We start from the raw sequence: 18773 nt of genomic DNA, 5'->3' as shown, positions 1-18773 counted from the left end.
GTTTCGCAAAGCGCACTGTCACACTTCTTCCAAAAATTCCTAGATGCCATGCTGACAATGCTCCACAGACACATCAGCTTCCCCACAACCCCACAGCAGTTGGACCGCACCAAACAGGCATTCTACCAGGTGGCACAATTTCCACATGTGATTGGATGCATCGACTGCACGCATATCCCCATATGCCCTCCGTCAGCAAATGAGTACCTTTTCAGGAACCGCAAGTCATACCACTCGATCAACGTGCAGGTTGTGTGCGATGCCAACAACATCATAACGGACCTAGTGGCACAATTCCCAGGGAGCACACACGACTCATACATCTTCCGCAACAGTGGAATGCACAGGCGACTACTCAATGGCGAATTTGGAGAGGGACTCCTGTTAGGTAAGTAGAACTACGCTTCCCCACACCAACACCACACATGTATGTACATCACCAATGCTAAGTCTATGCTTCTATCTTCTAGGTGACAGTGCTTACGCCCTGCGGGAATACATACTAACCCCATACCTAAATCCAGCAACCCCGCAGGAACATCGCTACAACGCTGCACACATCAGCACGAGGAATGTGATAGAGCGGACTTTTGGGATTCTCAAGAGCCGCTTCCGTATCCTCCACAAGACTGGCGGCGCAATGCTATACCAACCAGACACATGCTGTCGAATAATTGCTGTATGTGCAATGCTGCACAACATTGCCACCAGAAGGGGGATACCCATGGAGGTGGACAGGGATGACGACCCCCAGGCTGACCAACCACCCGCCCAACGACGACCGGCACACATCCCAAACACAGCAGAGGGCCATAGGAGGCGGACAGACATAACGCAAAATCATTTTTGACCCTGGGTAAAATGAGACATTACAAGTTGGTGTTGGGTGCAACTGTTTAATGCACAGTAGCACTGAGGATTGTGCAACAGAACTAGCATTGTGAATCATGCTCCGATTGCATAAATGTAAATAAAAGGTTCCTTAAAGTCAGGCCTGTGCAAACAGGATAATTGGATGGCCATGGTTGCTCCACCATGGACCTGCAGCATGTCCAATTTTCTAGTGCCGCTTGCCACGTACACCAAGCCTCCGCTCAGGTGCATCCATACCCTCACCACGGCCTGTCCCCGTGGAGGCACGCGAACTTCGGCGCCTGGTGCTGGCCTCTGCCAGTGACACGCTGCTGACACTGGAGGCAGCCTCACTGGTGTCATCCCCTCCCAATGCTGCAGCACTGCATGTGCTGCTCTGAAGTTGTTCAACAGCAGTGGTGATGTGTCTCAGTGACTTGGCAACATCACCGCAGAAGTGCCCAAGGTCCACCTGCAGGGAGACTGTGCGGCGTGCCAACACAGCGGTGCAGTTGCTGTGCCGTTGTATGGCCTTGGTAGCGGCGGCAGAACGCAACATTAGCTGCCGGTTACTCCTCCTCTGGGACTCATGGCCCTCCCTGATGGCACGGGTGAGCTCACGTACCTCCTCCCTGAGCTGAGCATTGCCATCAGCAACCGCAGTGGTCTGGTCCCTGACCGCCGTGCCCATGTCCCTGACCGCGGAGCCCATGTCGGTGACTGCTGCAGTCATGGCGCGCATCTCCCTCGCTAGGCGCACGATGTTGCAGCTGATGCTAGCCACATGTCTTCCCTGCAGGTTCTGTGTGCGCAGCATCCTCTCCTCAATTGCAGAGGTTGTTGGGACATCCTGGTCAGCTGAGGAGACGGAACTGCGACGGGCCCTGTGACGCCGTGCGTGTCTTGAGCCTCCATGTGGTGCAGCAGGTGGTGTGGATGTGCGCTGCGTGGGTGCCAATTGCGGGGGGGGGGTTGCCATCTCCTGCAAGGGCGCAACTTGGTGCCTGTGCCTCTGCGGTATTGTGGCTGCACTGGCTGCAGGCTGGCTTGCTGGTGCCGTTGCTTGTGGCGCAGGTGGTGGTGCCTTGGCTTGTGGCGCAGGTGCCTTGGCTTGTGGCACTGGTGCTGGTGCCGATGATTGTGGCGCTGGTGGAGGTGGTGCTGGTGGGGTGGCAGGTGTTGGCGGTGCGTGCGCATCCTGCACAGTCTCCTGGTCTGACTCCACGGGTGTCTCAGATATGATCAGCTGGTCGCTGTCGTCAGAGTCCCCAGGTGATGCATCTGTGTGTGAAACAGTGCATGATTAGTGGGATGATTACACCTACATAGTGTTGTACCCATCAATGTCCCTCTGTGGTCCAACAAATGAACAGTCTACAGCCATGTACAATATATGTGTTGTGTGAGGATTTACGCCTGTGCCTGCACTCTGGGCTGACTAGACTACAACTCCCAAGATGCAGTAGTGTCATGTGTGGAACTGTCTGTGCCAGAGCTGCAGACAGTGAGATTGGGCTGGGGGCATGGGTATGGATTTACGCTATGCTGGGTGTGGCACAGGCATGCATCTTACCTTGTGCACTTGTGGCTGCGCCGGACGTGTCCATCTGGATCACCCCCACGACGGCTTCCCGCTCTATCGTCCCTTCCACAAGGTCCTCCAGGGCTGTGTTGGATGGTGCAGTGCTTGTTCCGCCTCCAGTCCTTCTTGCCTCCCGGAGCCTCTCAGCAATCCTCTCTTTTGCGCGCTTCCGGAGGTCATACCACCGTTTTTTGAGATCGTCGATGCTGCGGCTAGTGACGCCAACCGCATTGATCCTCTCACGGATGCGCTGCCAGATGCGCCGCTTCTCGGTCTCAGGCACCTTGAGGGACAGCTTGCCAAAGAGGCGGTCGTGTTTGCTGGACACTCCCTCGATGAGGTACTCCAGCTCCCTGTCTGAAAACTTCTTCTTGCGCTTGCGTGCAGATTCAGCGCTGGATGGCACTTCCTGCGACATGATGGATGTGTGCTGTGACTGGCAGAATCTGTGTGGCCTCACTCTGCACAGCCTGTCCTTCTTTCCAGCTCCTGTCTGCTCCTCTGTCGAGGCTATGTGGGTGGGGCAGCAGTATTTCCTGGTTGGTGATGTCATCAGCCTGTTCCCGGAGCGACGCGGCAATTTGCGATTTCGCTATTACCGATTCGGTAATTGCTAATTCGTATTACCGAACTCGCTATTAGCCAAATCGGTATTACCGAACTCGCTATTTGCTAGTGGGGCCGTTTGCGTGCCCCGCTATTAAGGAATCGGTAAATTTAGCGATTTTTAAGGAATCGCTAAATTTTACCGAATCTGTTGATGCATGCCAATTACCGATTCCTTAATGGTGATTCCTTATTTTTCGCTATTAAGGAATCGGTATTAGTTTGGTTGATGCATATGCCCCTTTATGCTGCTAGGACGGACTCCTAACGAGAGACAAACTTTGGAGTTGCCTCCAGTATAAAATGGAGAATAAACGGCCCCATTAGAGTGGACAGAGAGACTCTGGGATTCCAGTTGAGATGGCCCTAGCACACTGACCTTCAAAAGCCTTCTTAAAGGAGCTCTTAAACCATTAAAATAGTCTGGGGTATAGGGGCAGTTAAGAACTTCTGAAGGACTACTGGACCAGGCACAAGCTGTCCAAGTTATCTGATGCATCTTATAAAGCACCATGAAAAGGATTCGCTTTGGAACAGGGAACTAGTGTCTTGATCAATGGGCCTTGGAGACGCTCTCCTGGATATGAAGCTTCTTGACTCACTGATTTTATCTGGAGTCCTGGGAGCTGCAGGACTGTCTCGCACACGTTTATAATGCCAATGGACGTGGGAGGCCGGTGTGCCCCAAATGTAGAGTTATATTAGGTGGTTGCACAGCTACAGTGGGTGGCAGAGCCTCCAACTGTCAAAGGGGGGCACTCTTAAGAGAATTGGGAGGTGTTAGTTTAGCGGCAGGTATCTGAGCAGATTGACAGAGACAGTAGGGGTGCCAAATTGTTGGAACAGGTGCCTAAAACAACAAAAACAAAACTGGCATACACCCCTGAGATGCAACTGGGTAGCTTGGTGTGGGGACCAGAGAGATTTGACGTGATACAACCATGGAGGGTGGTTGGAGTACAGAAGGTAGGGGAGCTATATACCAGAGACAAACTCAAAACATTTGCTGAGGTGTGGAAAGCATATCTTGCCCCTTGGGACTACATTTTACAAGATGGATCCCTGGTTAAGCTGCTATGTTTAACTAGGATGCAGGAAAGATTAACTCAATGTGCATGACTCATTTTAGACACTGCTGACAATGGGTACAGGTGGGTGACAAGAGGCAATACTATATATAACCCTGCCTATATTTTCCACGAGAGACCTGGGTAGTCTCTGGGGAAATTGAAAGGCCAACATGAGCAGCAAATTTAGTGAGAGAGAATGAAAGACGGCCCACCAGTCATTACATAAAGGGTACTGTGAAATGCTGGCTTCAGCCTATTCCAATGCAATCATAAACATAGAACATATTCGACACCTTGGAAAAGGAGTAAAATGCGGTGAGCCACTATTTATGGCTCCCTCATGGCTGCAAACCAGAGGCAGAATTCTTCCAAATGTTATGGAACTATTCAGTAATTGCTGCCTATTGGGCTACATTGACAACTGGCCACACTGACAATATGAGAAAGACTGGACTCATGCACCTAAAGATCTGCCTCCTAGGACTACTGGATAGGTCAAAGAAGCACAAGTTACTTAGCAGATTTTTACATTTAGTCATATTACTAAGCAAAAAAATAATAACCGTGATTGGAAATTGAGTGCTGTCCCAACACAAGTGGTCGGTAGAAGTGCAGAAATGGGCAGAATTGGAGAATGCCTTGATGCTGAGGCTAGCAGCACAGAGGCAGGCATGGAACAGAGATCTTAGGACATGGAGCAATTGACTGTATATGATGACAGCCAAACGGAATGACTTATGTGCCCTTTCTCCCACTTAGGTGGCATTGAGGATAAGAAGAGAGGGACTCATATTAACCAGAAGGAAGTAAAAATATGAGTAATGGATAGGGCCCTGTCTCTGCTTTTAGATGCAAACAGTCACAGTAGTGGGCCATTGTTAAGTTTTCTCCGGCGTCCTCCAAACTCATCTCTGCCACCTCATCCCATAGTCACCAAACTAGATGGTAAATAAGTGCAACTTGTAAAAACAAGGTAATAGAAATTAATGAAACACTGATCTTTGCCAGTTAAAATGTGGAAGTTGTGTTGTTGAGGGTATACGTATAGGCTGGTTAAACAGAAGGTAATTAAGATGTTTATGTGAATAGTTGTGCCTCCGCTGTAACTGTGCCAATAAAAAGATGTTTAAAAAACCTTACACACCTAAATATAATACTGAAGGTGGGAAAGAACACATGCACACATTATGAATGCATGCGTCACTTATGGAATGAATCGAAGGGTATTTTAGAGGGTATGCAGCTAGAAAAAAAAGCAATGAGATGAGTGCTTTCACTAGTCTGTCCAGAGTAAAACCTTGAACCAACAGGAAGCAACTGCTACTTGCTTTGTTAACTTGTTAGTGCTGGTTACATTTTGAGGATGCCTATATTCAACATGTCTATACAGAATCTATGTGAACAATGATCTTTAAATCAGTTGCTGGTGTTCTACTTGACAAAACTAGAAGGCAAATATTGGTGTATCACACATAAGCAATCTTAATGACAATCAACAATGGCATCTGTTTGCTGCTCTAATCTAATCAGAAGCTGTGTATCATCAACATTGGAGATTGACCAAAACCCAACTGATCTATCTAATGGCACCAGAATTTGAACACATACAAGAACTGAAGTCAGGGAAGAAGCTGTGAAACTCTACATGTACATACGTCCGAGCATTTGTTAGGAACTATTATAAGTGATGATTTTTAAGATATGAATTTGAACACACACAACTTCTAATTGTCCCTTGAATCGTGGTTGAACACCTTTTAAAATAAAATTTAGCTTGGGATTGGACATAGCTGAATGTTTCCTCTCTATTCTAAATTAAAGTGGATATTAACAGATTTGATAACATTTACATTATCTGATAATGCCAAATAGTTAATGATTGTCATGTATTGTTACAGATCTTTCCTCACTTGGAAATTAAAGATAAAGATAATCAAGTGGCCTCTAGATTCCAGAAAACAGTACATAATTCTGAAAAGCGCGGTATATGTTGACAGATAAAACAATGGTTTATGTAACAATTAGTAAGACATTTAGTATAGTGTAAACTGTAAATATTCCTATAAATCTTAATTGCAAATTCTGATTGTTACCTGGTTCTTACATCTAATTTGCATCTGTTGATGATGCAAGATAACTCAAAGAGTATTGGAAACCATCCTCTCACCCATACCCTGTCTTCAGGCGCTACATTCATGTCATCACTTGTATATTCCTTGAAGGCCTTCAGGAAAAAAGAGAAGAGGCCTGTTTTAGAAATTGTGCCAAATATATGTGTCAATCGAAGTTCATATATGCCAAATAATCAAGGCAAAACAATTTGGCAATAAGACATCATACGAGCCAAATGTAAGTAAAGTAAAAAAAACACATATTGTTCACAACCATAAAAGATAGGCAAAGTACGAATATGAAATTGTGTTTTTGAAAGAGCTTATGGTGCCAGTCTAAGCACGCTATCAGCCATGCATGCTCACAGTGAAGAGTCTTGAACCTGATAAGCTAAACAATCTACCATTAGAATATTACGAATTTCCATTTTTTATTTGTGCATTTGACCAGCTGGTTACTGTAAAGCAAGTTAAAAAAAGAAGGATTGTGTTACTTACCCTGTAAGCACCTGTTCTTGGCATGTAGTGCTGTAGATTCACATGCTGTGCATACTCCTGCCAACTAGTGTTAGGTCCAAATGTTTAGAAGTTGTTTTTCTCTGAAGAAGTCTTTGGAGTCACAAGGTAAGGTGACTCCTCCTCTTGGTAATCGTGCACATGAGCATCTATTCCATTGTTTGACTGTTTTCCCACAAGAGGGTGAAGAGTAAAGTAAAGTAAAGAGGTGTCCATGCATATGAAAATATAGATTAAAACTGCAATGGCCACAGGTGTCGGGGGAGGAGGGTGGACGCATGTGAATCTACAGCACTATGTGCCAAGAAAAGATGCTTACAGGGTAAGCAACATAAACCGTTCGAGGCATGTTTGGCCGTAGATACACATGCTTTGCACAGACTGTACAGCGGTGCCCTCCAAAAAGCGGTGGCTAACCAGTAGAGATTGCAGCTGCTTGAAAAAGTGTATGTAGTACCGCCTGTCCTACATTAGCTTGTTAGTGTGCTAAAACATCCACACAATAGTGCTAGGTAAATGTGTGTGATGTAGACCATGTAGCTGCTTTGCAAATGTCAGCTATGGAGATGTTGCCTAAGAAAGCCATAGATGCCCCTATTTTACGAGTAGAATGTGTTCTAGGGGTTATAGACAAAGTCCTTTTTATTTTGAGAGAGCATATTTGGATGCATTTAACAATCCATCTAGAAATACTTGATTTTGAAATGGGTTTCCCTTTATGAAGGGGGCAAACACAACTAACTTGTTTAGAGAAAATCTTTTTTCCTGTCAATATAATACATTAATGCTTGCTTAATATCTAATGTATGAAGAGCCCTTTCTGCCACAGAATCTGGTTGAGGAAAGAAAACAGGCAGCTCAACTGACTGATTAATGTGGCAAGGGAATACTACCGTTTAGAAGGAATTTTGGGTTGGTACGAAGAATCGCCCTATCCCTATGAAGCTGGAAGAATGGCTCTTCTAAAGTTAGTGCCTGGGGCTCACTAACACACCATAGTGAGGTGATTGCAATTAAGAAAGAAACCTTCCAAGAAAGATGTTGGAAGGGGTAATTGTGCAATGGTTCAAAGGGTGGACCCATAATTCTTGTGAGAACAGTATTGAGATTCCACACAGGCGTGGATGGGACCCTTGGTGGTATCACACTTTTAAGGCCTTCCATGAAAGCCTTAATAACTGGCCCTATGAACAAAGACAAGTGTTGCCTGTTTTGAAGATAGGCCGTCAAAGCCACAAGATGTAGACATTTGGAAGCGTAAACAAGGCCAGAACTTTGTAAATGCAAGAGGTAACAAATAATGTTTTGTATAGTTGTATTGAGTGGATCAATGTTTTGTTTTTTACAGTAAATAACTAATCTTTTCCACTTAGCTGCATAGCAGGCTCTACTGGTAGGTTTACTTGCTTCCTTAAGAATGGTCATGCATTATGCTGGGAGATTTAGATATGCAAATTCTAAGACTTCAGTAGCCAAATCGCCAGGTTATAGTTGATGAGCCCAGAATGAGAGTGAGAGACACCTGCTTGAGCTTCTGAACCAGAAATAAAAGAAGAGGCAGAGGCAGAAGCGTAGGGAAATTTTTCTGACCAATTTATCCATAGCGCATTGCCCTTTAATAGAGGGTGTGGGAACCTGGAGGCGAAATGTGGGCATTTTGAGTTCTCTTCTGTTGCAAAGAGGTCTATTTGTGAGTATAGGCGGAGGACTTGGGGGGAGAGTTCCCACTCATGGAATTGTTGCTTCATCCTACTTAGGTCAGCAATTCGTTCTATGTTCCTGGGAGGTGTACCGCTAACAGATGTATTTTGTGATGCATTGCCCAGTGCCAAATGGAGAGAGGCGTGACAAAAGTAAAGATTGTGTGTCCCCCCTGATTTCGTACATTGTACATGGCTGTCATATTGTCCGCCCGGACTAGGACAACATTTCCTATGAGGTGAGGTAGAACTGATTTTAACGCTAGGTGAACAGCTTGAAGCTATAGGTAGCTGATGTGGAGGTTATGGTGTTTGGTGTCCCAGAGACCCTGAACTGTTAGATTTTGTAGGTGAGCACCCCAACCTGTGAGGAATGCATCTGCTGTTAGCACGACCTGTGGAACAGGGTCTATGAAGGGCTGCCCTTTTTACAGCTTTTGGGAGTTCCATCACTGCAGAGAGTGATCAGTGTGGCTGTCTACCAACACTAGATTGTCCAGTCGATCATGTGACTGTCGTGCTAAACATTCCGGTAGAGGGCGCATGTTTAGTCATGCATGAGGAACTATGGCAATGCATGATGCCATCATCCCTAGAAGACACATGAAAGTTTTGACTGGTAAATACTGATTGGATTGAAATTGTGGTAGCAGTGTTTGAAAATGTCAAATCCTGGCTGCATCTGGATAGGACAGACCTATGTGAGTGTTGAGAATAGCTGCTAGATCTGGTTGTTGCTGTGAAGGTTGATGATGGAATTTTTGGGTATTAATTGTGAATCCCAGCTGATGCAGAAGATTTATGGTAATCTGGCATAGGAGGTGTATATTCAGTTTGATAAGTCAGTCGTCCAGATACGGAAAGACATGAATGTTTTGTCTTCGTAAATGCGCTGCTACCACAGCTAAGCATTTGGTAAATACTCTGGGTGCAGTGGTGAGTCCGAATGGAAGGACTTTGAATAGGTAATGTGTCTCTGCTATCACAAATCTGAGATATTTGTGATTTTTTGGGTGAACGGGGATGTGAAAGTATTCATCCTCCAAGTCTAGTGTTGACATGAAGTCGCCTTGCTGTAAAAGTGGAAGCGCTTGTTGAAGTGTGACCATATGAAAGTATTCTGACTCTACAGCTCCTTTGAGTAATAGAGCTTGCACTTGGAAAATTGAGAGGATTGCTGATGAGCTCCAGGCAATAAACATGTTGGATAGTGTCCAACACCCACCTGTCTGATGTTATTGACTTCCAGGTGGGAAGAAATTGCTGTAGTCAACGCCTGATAGGTGTAGGATGATCGGAGGAATAACAAGTGAACCACTGTTTGTTGCCGGATTTGGCATTACAGGGTGGTGTACCTTATCCCCGACCTTTGAAGTTGTTTGCCCTGTAATTGTCTCTGAAATATGAGAGGATTGAGTTTGAGGAAAGACGTGGATGCATCTGTGAAAGCGGTTTTTGAACCTGCTCCATAAAAAGAGTGACGTAAAGGAGCCTTTATTAGTAGATGTTTGAAGCGCTCCCATGGATTTGGAAACTTCAGTGTCTTTAATTTTCTCTAAGGCCTCATCTACTAGTGGGCCAAAGAGATGCTCCTTATCAAAAGGGGTGTTTAATACAGTTTGGTGGACTTCTGGCTTAAATCCAGAGATGCGCAACCAGGCATGCCTCCGTAGGAGGACACTCGAATTGATGCCTCTGGCGGCGGTATCGGCAGAGTCCAGTGCTCATCTAATGGAGGAGCTGGAAATTATTTTCCTTCCTGTACTAATTCTTGTTCCTTCTTTTTATGTTCCTTTGGGCGATATTGGAGTAGTTTCTCCATCTCATCCCAGTGAGCTGTGTCATACCTGGCCAACAGTCCTTGTGTATTTGCAGTTCGCCAATGATTGGCAGACTGTGCAGCAACTTGTTTGCCTGACGCATCTATAAATTTGGATTCTTTATCAGGAGTGTGTGCCTCTGCTGTAGTTTGTGAAATTACCCTTTTACGGGCATTTGAAAAAACAAGGGAGACTGGTAGAATGTTGCCTCTAATAAAAACTGTGTCAGATGGTGCAGCTTTATATTTTGTTATCTACCCTAGGGGTAATGATGCGAAGATGTAAAGGGTCTTTAAAAATATCTGAAGGGCGCATTGTGCCTTTTAACATTGGAAGAAATTGAGATGTTTTATGTGTATTGCATAGTGTCTCAAATAACAAATTCTTCTTCTATAGACTTTATGTAGTGTATGCTGCTGCCCTAGCTATAAGCTCCTGATATGGCATAGTATCGCCAGGAGGCGAGGGTTTGGCAGCATATAGGTCTAAATCTGTGTCCCCTAGAAAGTCGAAATCATAATACTGCCAGTGGTCTGGTGTTGCCCTATAATTGTCATCTTCTCCTACATCTGCATCTGGGTCTATGTGTGGAGAACCCGGAGATGTAATGTTTAAAGGATTATGGGGTGAACGAGGTACAGAAGGTACAGGTGATGGTATATAAGATGGAGAATAAAGAGAACAGGGTGCAGGAAACTGGCAGCTTTGTTATTCCACTTTTTTTTTTTTTTAAGTATTGGGAGATCAATGTCCTGTTGGAAAGAGAGTTGCCTCTTAGAAGAAGGCAGAGACACAGTTTTTGTGATAATGTGGCCAGTCTGCAAATGGATCCGCTTTTGTTTCGGATCGAGTCTTTACTGCATTGTCTCTGAAATTGGCTCAGGGAGTGTTATGGGAGCAGGTTTCTGTTTCAGTGGCAAAGGTTTTGGAAGCAAACCTGGTTTCACTTTCGGAACCGGAGTGGCAGAAGCCAAAGAGGTGTTATGGAAGGCTTTGTATATGCCTTCAGGGCCAAGCCAGAAGGTGGGGCAACCGAAGCTGATTCTCGGTGCACACCATGGCCAGTTGACAGTGGTGGTCCGGATGTATTTGTCTTTTAGGAACCAAAGGTTTTTGTGTGGGCAGGTGAGGGCTTTGAGTACGCCCGGCACCTTGACCCAGTGGAAGATCATGTGACTCCAAATCAATCTCTAAGTCGGAGTCTGAATCTTAAATAGAAAATGCCCCTTATTCTTTGGCAGCTAAAGCTTCCAGATCTTCCTCTTCTGGTTCGATATTTTCTTGACAGAAGATAGCAGGTGTGTGTTCTATGTCAAGTCTCTGCAACTTTCTGCATCATGCCCGACGGTCCCGGAAGGTCTTTTTGGAACAAAACGATAGACAGGCCTCAAAATCTTTTTCTTTGTGCTCGGGGACAAAGCTGGATCACAGACCTCCTGAGGGTCGGTCCTCAGGTAGTTTGAATGGCACCGAGGACAGAATCGAAATGGAGTCCGTTCCATCAGCAGAGTATCATCGATGGAGTCGAATGAGTGTAAAGAAGCGCGGACGGGAGAGGCCTGAAAGCTAGGATTGGAGTGTTACGACCCGACAAATGAAAATTTTCAGAATTTCAATACGTGAGGGATTAAAAACGTGCTTGATAACAATACAGACGAGGCTACAGTGGATTAAGCACTGAGAGGATCCCAAACATGGTCTCGAACAGGAGTGCTGTAATACACGTCCAAACCCAATGGCGGAAAGAAAACAATCTAACAATGGAGTCGATGCCCATGCACACTATTACCAAGAGGAGGACTCACCTCACCTTACCTCGTGACTCACAAGACTTCTTTGAAGAAAAACAACTTGCAAATATCCGGACCCAACACTAGATTGCAGGAATATTCAAAGCATGTGTATCAACAGCCACACATGCCTCAAACATAACTTTACAGGTATAGAAAAATAAGACAGACTGTATGAGTGTGGCACTGGGTGTGTGAGTGGCAGTATGGGTCAATAAGTGGGTGTGTGAGAGGCTGTATGGATGGGTGAATGTGTGTGTGGCTGTATGAGTGTGTGTGTCAGAAGTTGTATGGGTCTGTGAATGGGTATTTAAATGGTTTTGTGTGTGTGTGTGTATATGAGAGGTTGTATGGGGGTGTGAGTGGGTGTGTGAGTGCTTTTGTGGATGATGCCATTTGAGATGTCATCAGTGATGTCACTGACCATGCCATGAGTGGTGCAATATGCGAAGTCATAAGCAGTGAATTTCAGGGGCTTAAGTTATAGTTAGCTCAGGTAACTAAAACTGCTGAATTTCGATGGTTATGTACAAGTGAAATTCGAGTCTAACTATAACGTCCCAGTTACCTTTGTTTTTTTGAGTGAATTTCTATGGTCTTTTTAATTCTATTTCCTAACTATAACACCCCTTTAACTTTTGTTTTTTCAGTGAATCACAACAGTTTTTTTAAATTTTATTCCCTAACTGTAACCTTTGAGAGTGGGTGTGTGAGTGGCTGTATAGGGAGGTGAGTGGGTGTGGCTGTAAGTGGGTGTGTGAATGACTGTAGGGGTGTGTACATGGCTGTGTAAGTGGGTGTAGGAGTGCCTGTGTGGATCTGCGAGTGTCTGAGTGGGTCTGTGAGTGGGTGCATGAGTGTCTTTGATGGTCTATGAGAGGATGACTGAGTCTCTAGGTGGGTGAGTGAGAGGGTGGGTGTGTGAGTGGCTGAGTGGGTCTGTGAGTGGTCGTGTGAGTCTCTGAGTGGGTCTGTGAGTAGGCGACTGAGGGTCTGTGTAGGTCAGTCAGTGGGTGCGTGAGTCATAGAGAGTATCTGTGAGTGGGTGTATGAGTCTCTGAGTGGGTCTGTGAGTAGGTAGATGAGTGTGAGTGGGTCTGTGAGAGGGTGCAAGACTGAGTGGGTCTGTGAGTGGTGCATGAATGTGTGATTAGGTGTGTGAGTCTCTGAGTGGGTCTGCGAGTGTCAGAGTCTATGAGTGGGTAAATGACTGCTTAAATGGATCTGTGAGTGGGTGCATGAGTGTCTGAGTGTGTCTGTCAGTGGGTGCATAAGTCTCTCAGTGGGACTGTGAGTGGGTGCTATAAGCATATCACAGATGTATCAATGTTTACAGCAAGGTTGACAGCAAGAGGACAGAACATAACCTTAAATATGTACTAAAGAAAATTATATCAGTACCTGAGGCCTGTCAGACACATATTTCGCACAATGGCGGATAAGACGTATCGCTTCCATGCTGGTGTCTGGGAAAGCTGCATTACATGCAAACTCTGACAAGCACTTCACTGCATCCTGAAATGAATCTATCGTAGCTGGAAAGTGTTTTTCAAACACGATCGCTGTAATAAAAAGGGTGATCAATATGAATAGTGCAAATGAAAGTTCAGGAGTGATGAGAACATTCTACATACTATGCAGCTTGCAACAGAACGTTCTCCTAACTAACATAAAATACAAATTTCAGATGCTTTCATACCCAGGAAAACGGATGTCAAATAAAAACAAGACAATATTATAAAACCGATAAATACCAAACAAATACAAGACTATGAGGGCCAATGTAATTTTCAGTGAGGGGCCTGTTTCTGCACCAGTGCGATGGAGCAATTTACTCTGTCGCACTGATGTAGATGCCGCCTGACGAAATTTTGAAATGACCGCCAAGGTGGCGGTCATTTATAAAGCATTGACAGGATCGCCATCACGGCGGTTACTGTAAATGCTTTTCGCAGTTTAGTGCAGGGCTCTGTCAACATGACAGAGGCATGCGCGCCAAGCTGTTTTTTTTTATTTTCAAAAAGAAAATAGCAAAGCAGGATTTTCTTTTTGAAAATAGAAAAGGTAATGCCTCCCTCACCATGAGAGTCATATCTATTAGTGAAGGGGGCATTTTGTCGCACTATTTTTGTTCTTGAAATTACACAAACATTTTGCAAAATTACACTTTCACAGCAAAAGATGGATTGTTGGTATCAGTTCGAGCAGAAACTGTCTCTCTGCAATACATTTATGTCGTAATCGAGTATTTTGAGTTCAAAATGACTTGACACTGCATAATGCAAAATGTTGAGGATTTTAATTACATAATTAAAATTGTATATAGGTCTAATGTGTACCTTGTTGGCATCACCTGTTCGAGTAGCAAGCTGAAGAACAGAACCAAAAGTGACAGTACTGAAGATGTACTGCACCTGCATAAGATCATCGCCTGTACTTGGCACACAACTACTGGTGGAATTAGGCTACCAAATCACTTTTTAAATGATACTGGATTTGGCTGGGTAGGTGGGATTCTGAACAGACCTAAATAGCAGGGGCTGCATTACAAATGGCCCCATAAATTCTGAGGGACCTGGTAATAGCAGGTGAAATCCTTTTGTGAAAAACTCGTACAGAACATGCCGACATTAGTGTGGAAATACTGATTTATACATTTTATTCCCCACAAATGAGCAATTCTCATGATTTCCCTTCCCCTATAATTATTGTAAATACTGGTAGCAGTAATTCTGGGCTGGAGACACCATGTCAAGTTTTTAAATCACTTTTACTGCAACCCTAAGGGTCTGCTTCATTAAAAAGAGAGAAATTGCTCATGCTGGATTCCTGCTATGTTTGGAGAAAAGTTTTGATTTTGTGGAAATGTACAAAGTTATCCAAGACCATGCTTTGGGAGTTGCAACGATTGCAGATTTCTAGGAGTACTGTTGAGAACTTTTTAGATTGATCATTTATGACAAAGTGTAGGAATTTATGCCAGAGTAAATGTACATGAGGTACTTTTACACATTGGAATCATATTCCACATGTGACAAAAGGAACACATAGGTGCGGTAGAATAAACTACTTACTTTCGGTAATTTTCCTTCTAGTGAGTTTCAGCAGGTGAAACACTAAATCTAAAAACTAAACGTATTAGCTCTTACAAACCGATAGGTGGCATCAACAGCTTTCATCACGACTACAATCTGCTTCCGGACAATGGTCCCCTTCAGGGCATACTACAAGGCGCAGCACGTCTCACCCATGGTTTGAGGAAATATGATCATATCGCCCAATCCTGAAGGAATTCCACTAGTTCATTGGATCGCATTATTTTAATAACCAGTTGCATCATTTACAAAGCCAACAAAATCCACACCTCTGTCTATCAGACTGAAAAGCTCACTAGCTCTGTTGGCTCTTGGCACACGGGCAGCCAGGACACACTACCTAACTGGACACAAGGAAGATGAAAAATGGAAATTATAAGGCACCAGGCCTTATCTATGCACTAAGTATCTGGAATAATATCCCATATCCATTAGGACTGCATACATAAAGGGTTACTCGCTGACTTACCGGATATTGGGATACTTTAATTCAATCCTGGTCATGGGCTTTTTGCACATTCATTGTCAGACCGTGAAATATAGATATTGGGAATTTGTTGCAGACTTGTTTCGCCTTAGGTGTTGGCAAAATAATTGTATGGATGAACTGACGTTTTCATGAGTTTTGCAAACTACAATGACATGCTGCATAATGACCTCAAAATAGAGTTTAGCTTTGGAATCTTTACGATAAAGGAAAGGTTGACTCGGCCTCAAGGCAATGACTTGCCAGTCACATGACACCTGTCATGTATTCTGTTGTGCTCCTCGTCTTTGGGTGCAACAAGAAATATTGATTTAATTCACATTACCGTGCAGGGGTGCCACCTTTACTCTGCCTCTGTATGTGTGTATATGGTATAGCATGAACCTAGACAATGGCAGCGGACAACTCTAGGGTCAGAGGCTAGAATACAGTCAGCAGATGATCTGAAAGGTAGCTGACTTATGGACTAATACATCATCCTGGTGTGATGTTCTTTAAAGAGATGCATCTTCAACTCTTTCGTCTATAAAGACAAGTTTTTTTAATATGGAATCCACTTGCACCCCGAATAATTGTTCCAGATTGAAAGGAACATTAATGAGGTTCAGCTGTATCTATGGAGAATCCTGGCAACCCTGAACAGGGTCTTTGAAGTTCTCTGGCACATACTTGGACATGCTCTACAGCAGGGTAAGAACTCAATCTTTCTGTTTCAGACCAGGTTTCCACCAAGAAATCCTCCTCTTCCACAATAACATGCATTTTCACTTTATGGTGATCAGCCGCCCTCTGGGTGACTCAAAGGTATTTTGCTGCCTTCACTTGATAGGGCTTGAACGGTGGGTCCTCCAGGGATTGCCTCCCTCCTAAGTGGGGATTTGCTCATAATAAGTGTTTTGGAGATCCAGCTCATGGTGCGGGCAGAAGTCGTTGTGACATGAGTGAAGTGGTGAAGGCAACTGTGGTGGTGGGTCTGGTGGCAGAGGTACATGATTAGTGTCCTAGGGGTGATACTTCTTAGGAATGGGAAACATAATCAGTTCCTCAGATATGGCCTTCTCAAAAGTTATTTTCTCTTTTTTTGGAGGTGCTCGGGCTGTATCTTGCTGTGGTGAGCAAGCATCATCCCTGGCTGAGGATGCATATATATCCCGCTCTGCCCGACATAAGGCAACTGATACAAGAAGTTGGTTCACTTGATGGTGAGGAGGGCATAAACACCGGTCTTGTACTCAAGTCTGGTGCCAAGGCTGGTGTATGTGTGCCTCATGGCCAAGTCAGCATGGTTAGACTTCTAGGCTCGAAGCCCTATGCTTGAGGTTTCTCTGGAACAAAGGTGGCTGTCGGTGCCAAGTCGGCTCAGGATGAGTACTCTGTGCCATCTTCAAGTTCTCTTTAGTGCAGGTTCGTGGGTTGAATCCTAGCTCCCTTAAGATTAGTGCTTAGCCTGGTTTCGAGATTCTTGTTGCGGTTGAGCTCCGGGATGGACGCTCCTCCGATGATGGCAAGATGTACGACCCTTTTTTGTGGCCAGAAATGGGAGATCCTCCGGTTTGCGACCGCAAAAAAGTGTAATGGCATGTACAAGTGCTATTTTGCGAGTCACTGACTCGCAAAATAGCATTTACGACTCCCGCTATTAGAAAGGGGGGGGGTCCCTTTCTAATAGCGAGTCGCCATGTCATGTACAATTGTTTTGCAACCGCATTAGGGGCCGCAAAACACTTGCAGTTTACCACCTACTTCAAGTAGGTAGTAAACCACTGGCAAACTGGAAGGGGTTCCAGGGGAACCCCTTCCCCTTTGTGAGTATGTGAGCAAATATTTATATGAGCGGTCAGTGATCCCAGGGACCACTGCCTGCCCTTAAACAATTTAAACTGAAAAGTTTCATTGTTCTTACTTAGATGCATCCCGTTTTCCTTTAAGGAAAATGGGCTGCATTTAAAAAAAAAAAAAGACTTCTTTATTTAAAAGCAGTCCCAGACATGGTGGTCTGAAGGCCACCATCCCTGGGAGTGCAAGCCATTCCTAATGGGATCGCAAATTGCCCCTGCCTCAATAATATTCATGAGGTATGCAATTTGCGACTCCATTAGGAATCGCAAACAGTGTCTGTGACACTGTTATACACCCCAATTTGCAAGTCGCAAATGCGATGCAATTTGCGAGTCGCAATTTGGTGAGTCGTACATCTGGCCCTATGTTCTGTATGCAGGTGTCAATGGGGCCAATGGAGCTGGCTCATATCTGTAGTCAGAGTTCTCTGATGACCATGTTTCTGGGTTCCGAACTCCTTGTCCCACTGGGATACCTTTTGGACCTTGTCTCTCCCCACTGAGAGTACATTCCCATGATGTCCTCTGCCTTGAGGATGGTCAGTGGTTCTGGAGAGCCTCAGCCCTGTATCTCCTAATGCACACAACAATGTTTCCTCTGCTATCGAATAGTCTTTTCAATAACCTATTCGATTCCTCATGATCTATGGGTATGTAGAGGTTACAGAACCTATGGTAGTCTGATCACAGTAACTTACTGCCGCACTGGGGTTAAACTTGAAGGGTAGCATGTTCTCCATACCCCCTCCGCCCTAAGTCATTCTCTTAAAACCTGGCGCCATAAAAACAAAACATTGGACTTGGTCGATTCCAGGCCCATCATTTGACTATGTCTTCTCTATTCATTGGAGGCAATTTGGTTATCTGGAGATGAACAACTGTTCTTTTTTAGCTTGATGGTCTCACAGCTTCAAAAGCACACCTGAACCCGATGGCAGAGAAAAATCTGAGGTGGAGTCTTTGCCTTACTGCATTGTGGGTTTTGGAGAGAAATCACAATTTGCCTCGAAACCAAAACTTATAGAAAAACAAATAGATGGCAGGAGCATGCAAAGAACATGATCCACATCTACACGTGCTACAAACATTTTTCTGGTAGATATGTCTAATTGCAGATTCCTCACCTGATGAATCGATACCAGAGTAATACTGCATCCAAGAAGATGTGTCTGAGGTAGTCGTGCAGCACTGAGCAGGCAAAATTACTATCCCCGTGGACTTGTGAATTGATGCAACAGTGCCTGGTAAAAGTATGGACAGATGCCCATGTGGCTGCTTGGCAGGTGTCTCAAATCGAAACGATCCA

General features: G+C 44.7%; 1 protein-coding gene across 1 annotated transcript in view; it reads right to left on the bottom strand.

Annotated features, from left to right (window-relative positions):
* Positions 1–18773, bottom strand: part of ARFGEF1 (ARF guanine nucleotide exchange factor 1) — a 1069199-nt gene that overhangs the window by 179722 nt on the left and 870704 nt on the right. The window contains exons 28-29 of the mRNA XM_085605493.1: positions 13449–13609; positions 6204–6334 (exon numbers count right to left, since the gene is read on the bottom strand). Of these exons, the coding sequence (XP_085461619.1) occupies positions 6204–6334; positions 13449–13609 (292 nt within the window). The remainder of the gene's footprint in view (positions 1–6203; positions 6335–13448; positions 13610–18773) is intronic.

The sequence above is a fragment of the Triturus cristatus genome, chromosome 5_1 (genome assembly GCF_964204655.1).
Source record: "Triturus cristatus chromosome 5_1, aTriCri1.1, whole genome shotgun sequence".
Taxonomy (NCBI): Eukaryota; Metazoa; Chordata; class Amphibia; order Caudata; family Salamandridae; genus Triturus; species Triturus cristatus.
Note: the sequence above shows the minus strand (reverse complement) of the source record. Positions and strands in the feature narration are given on the sequence as shown.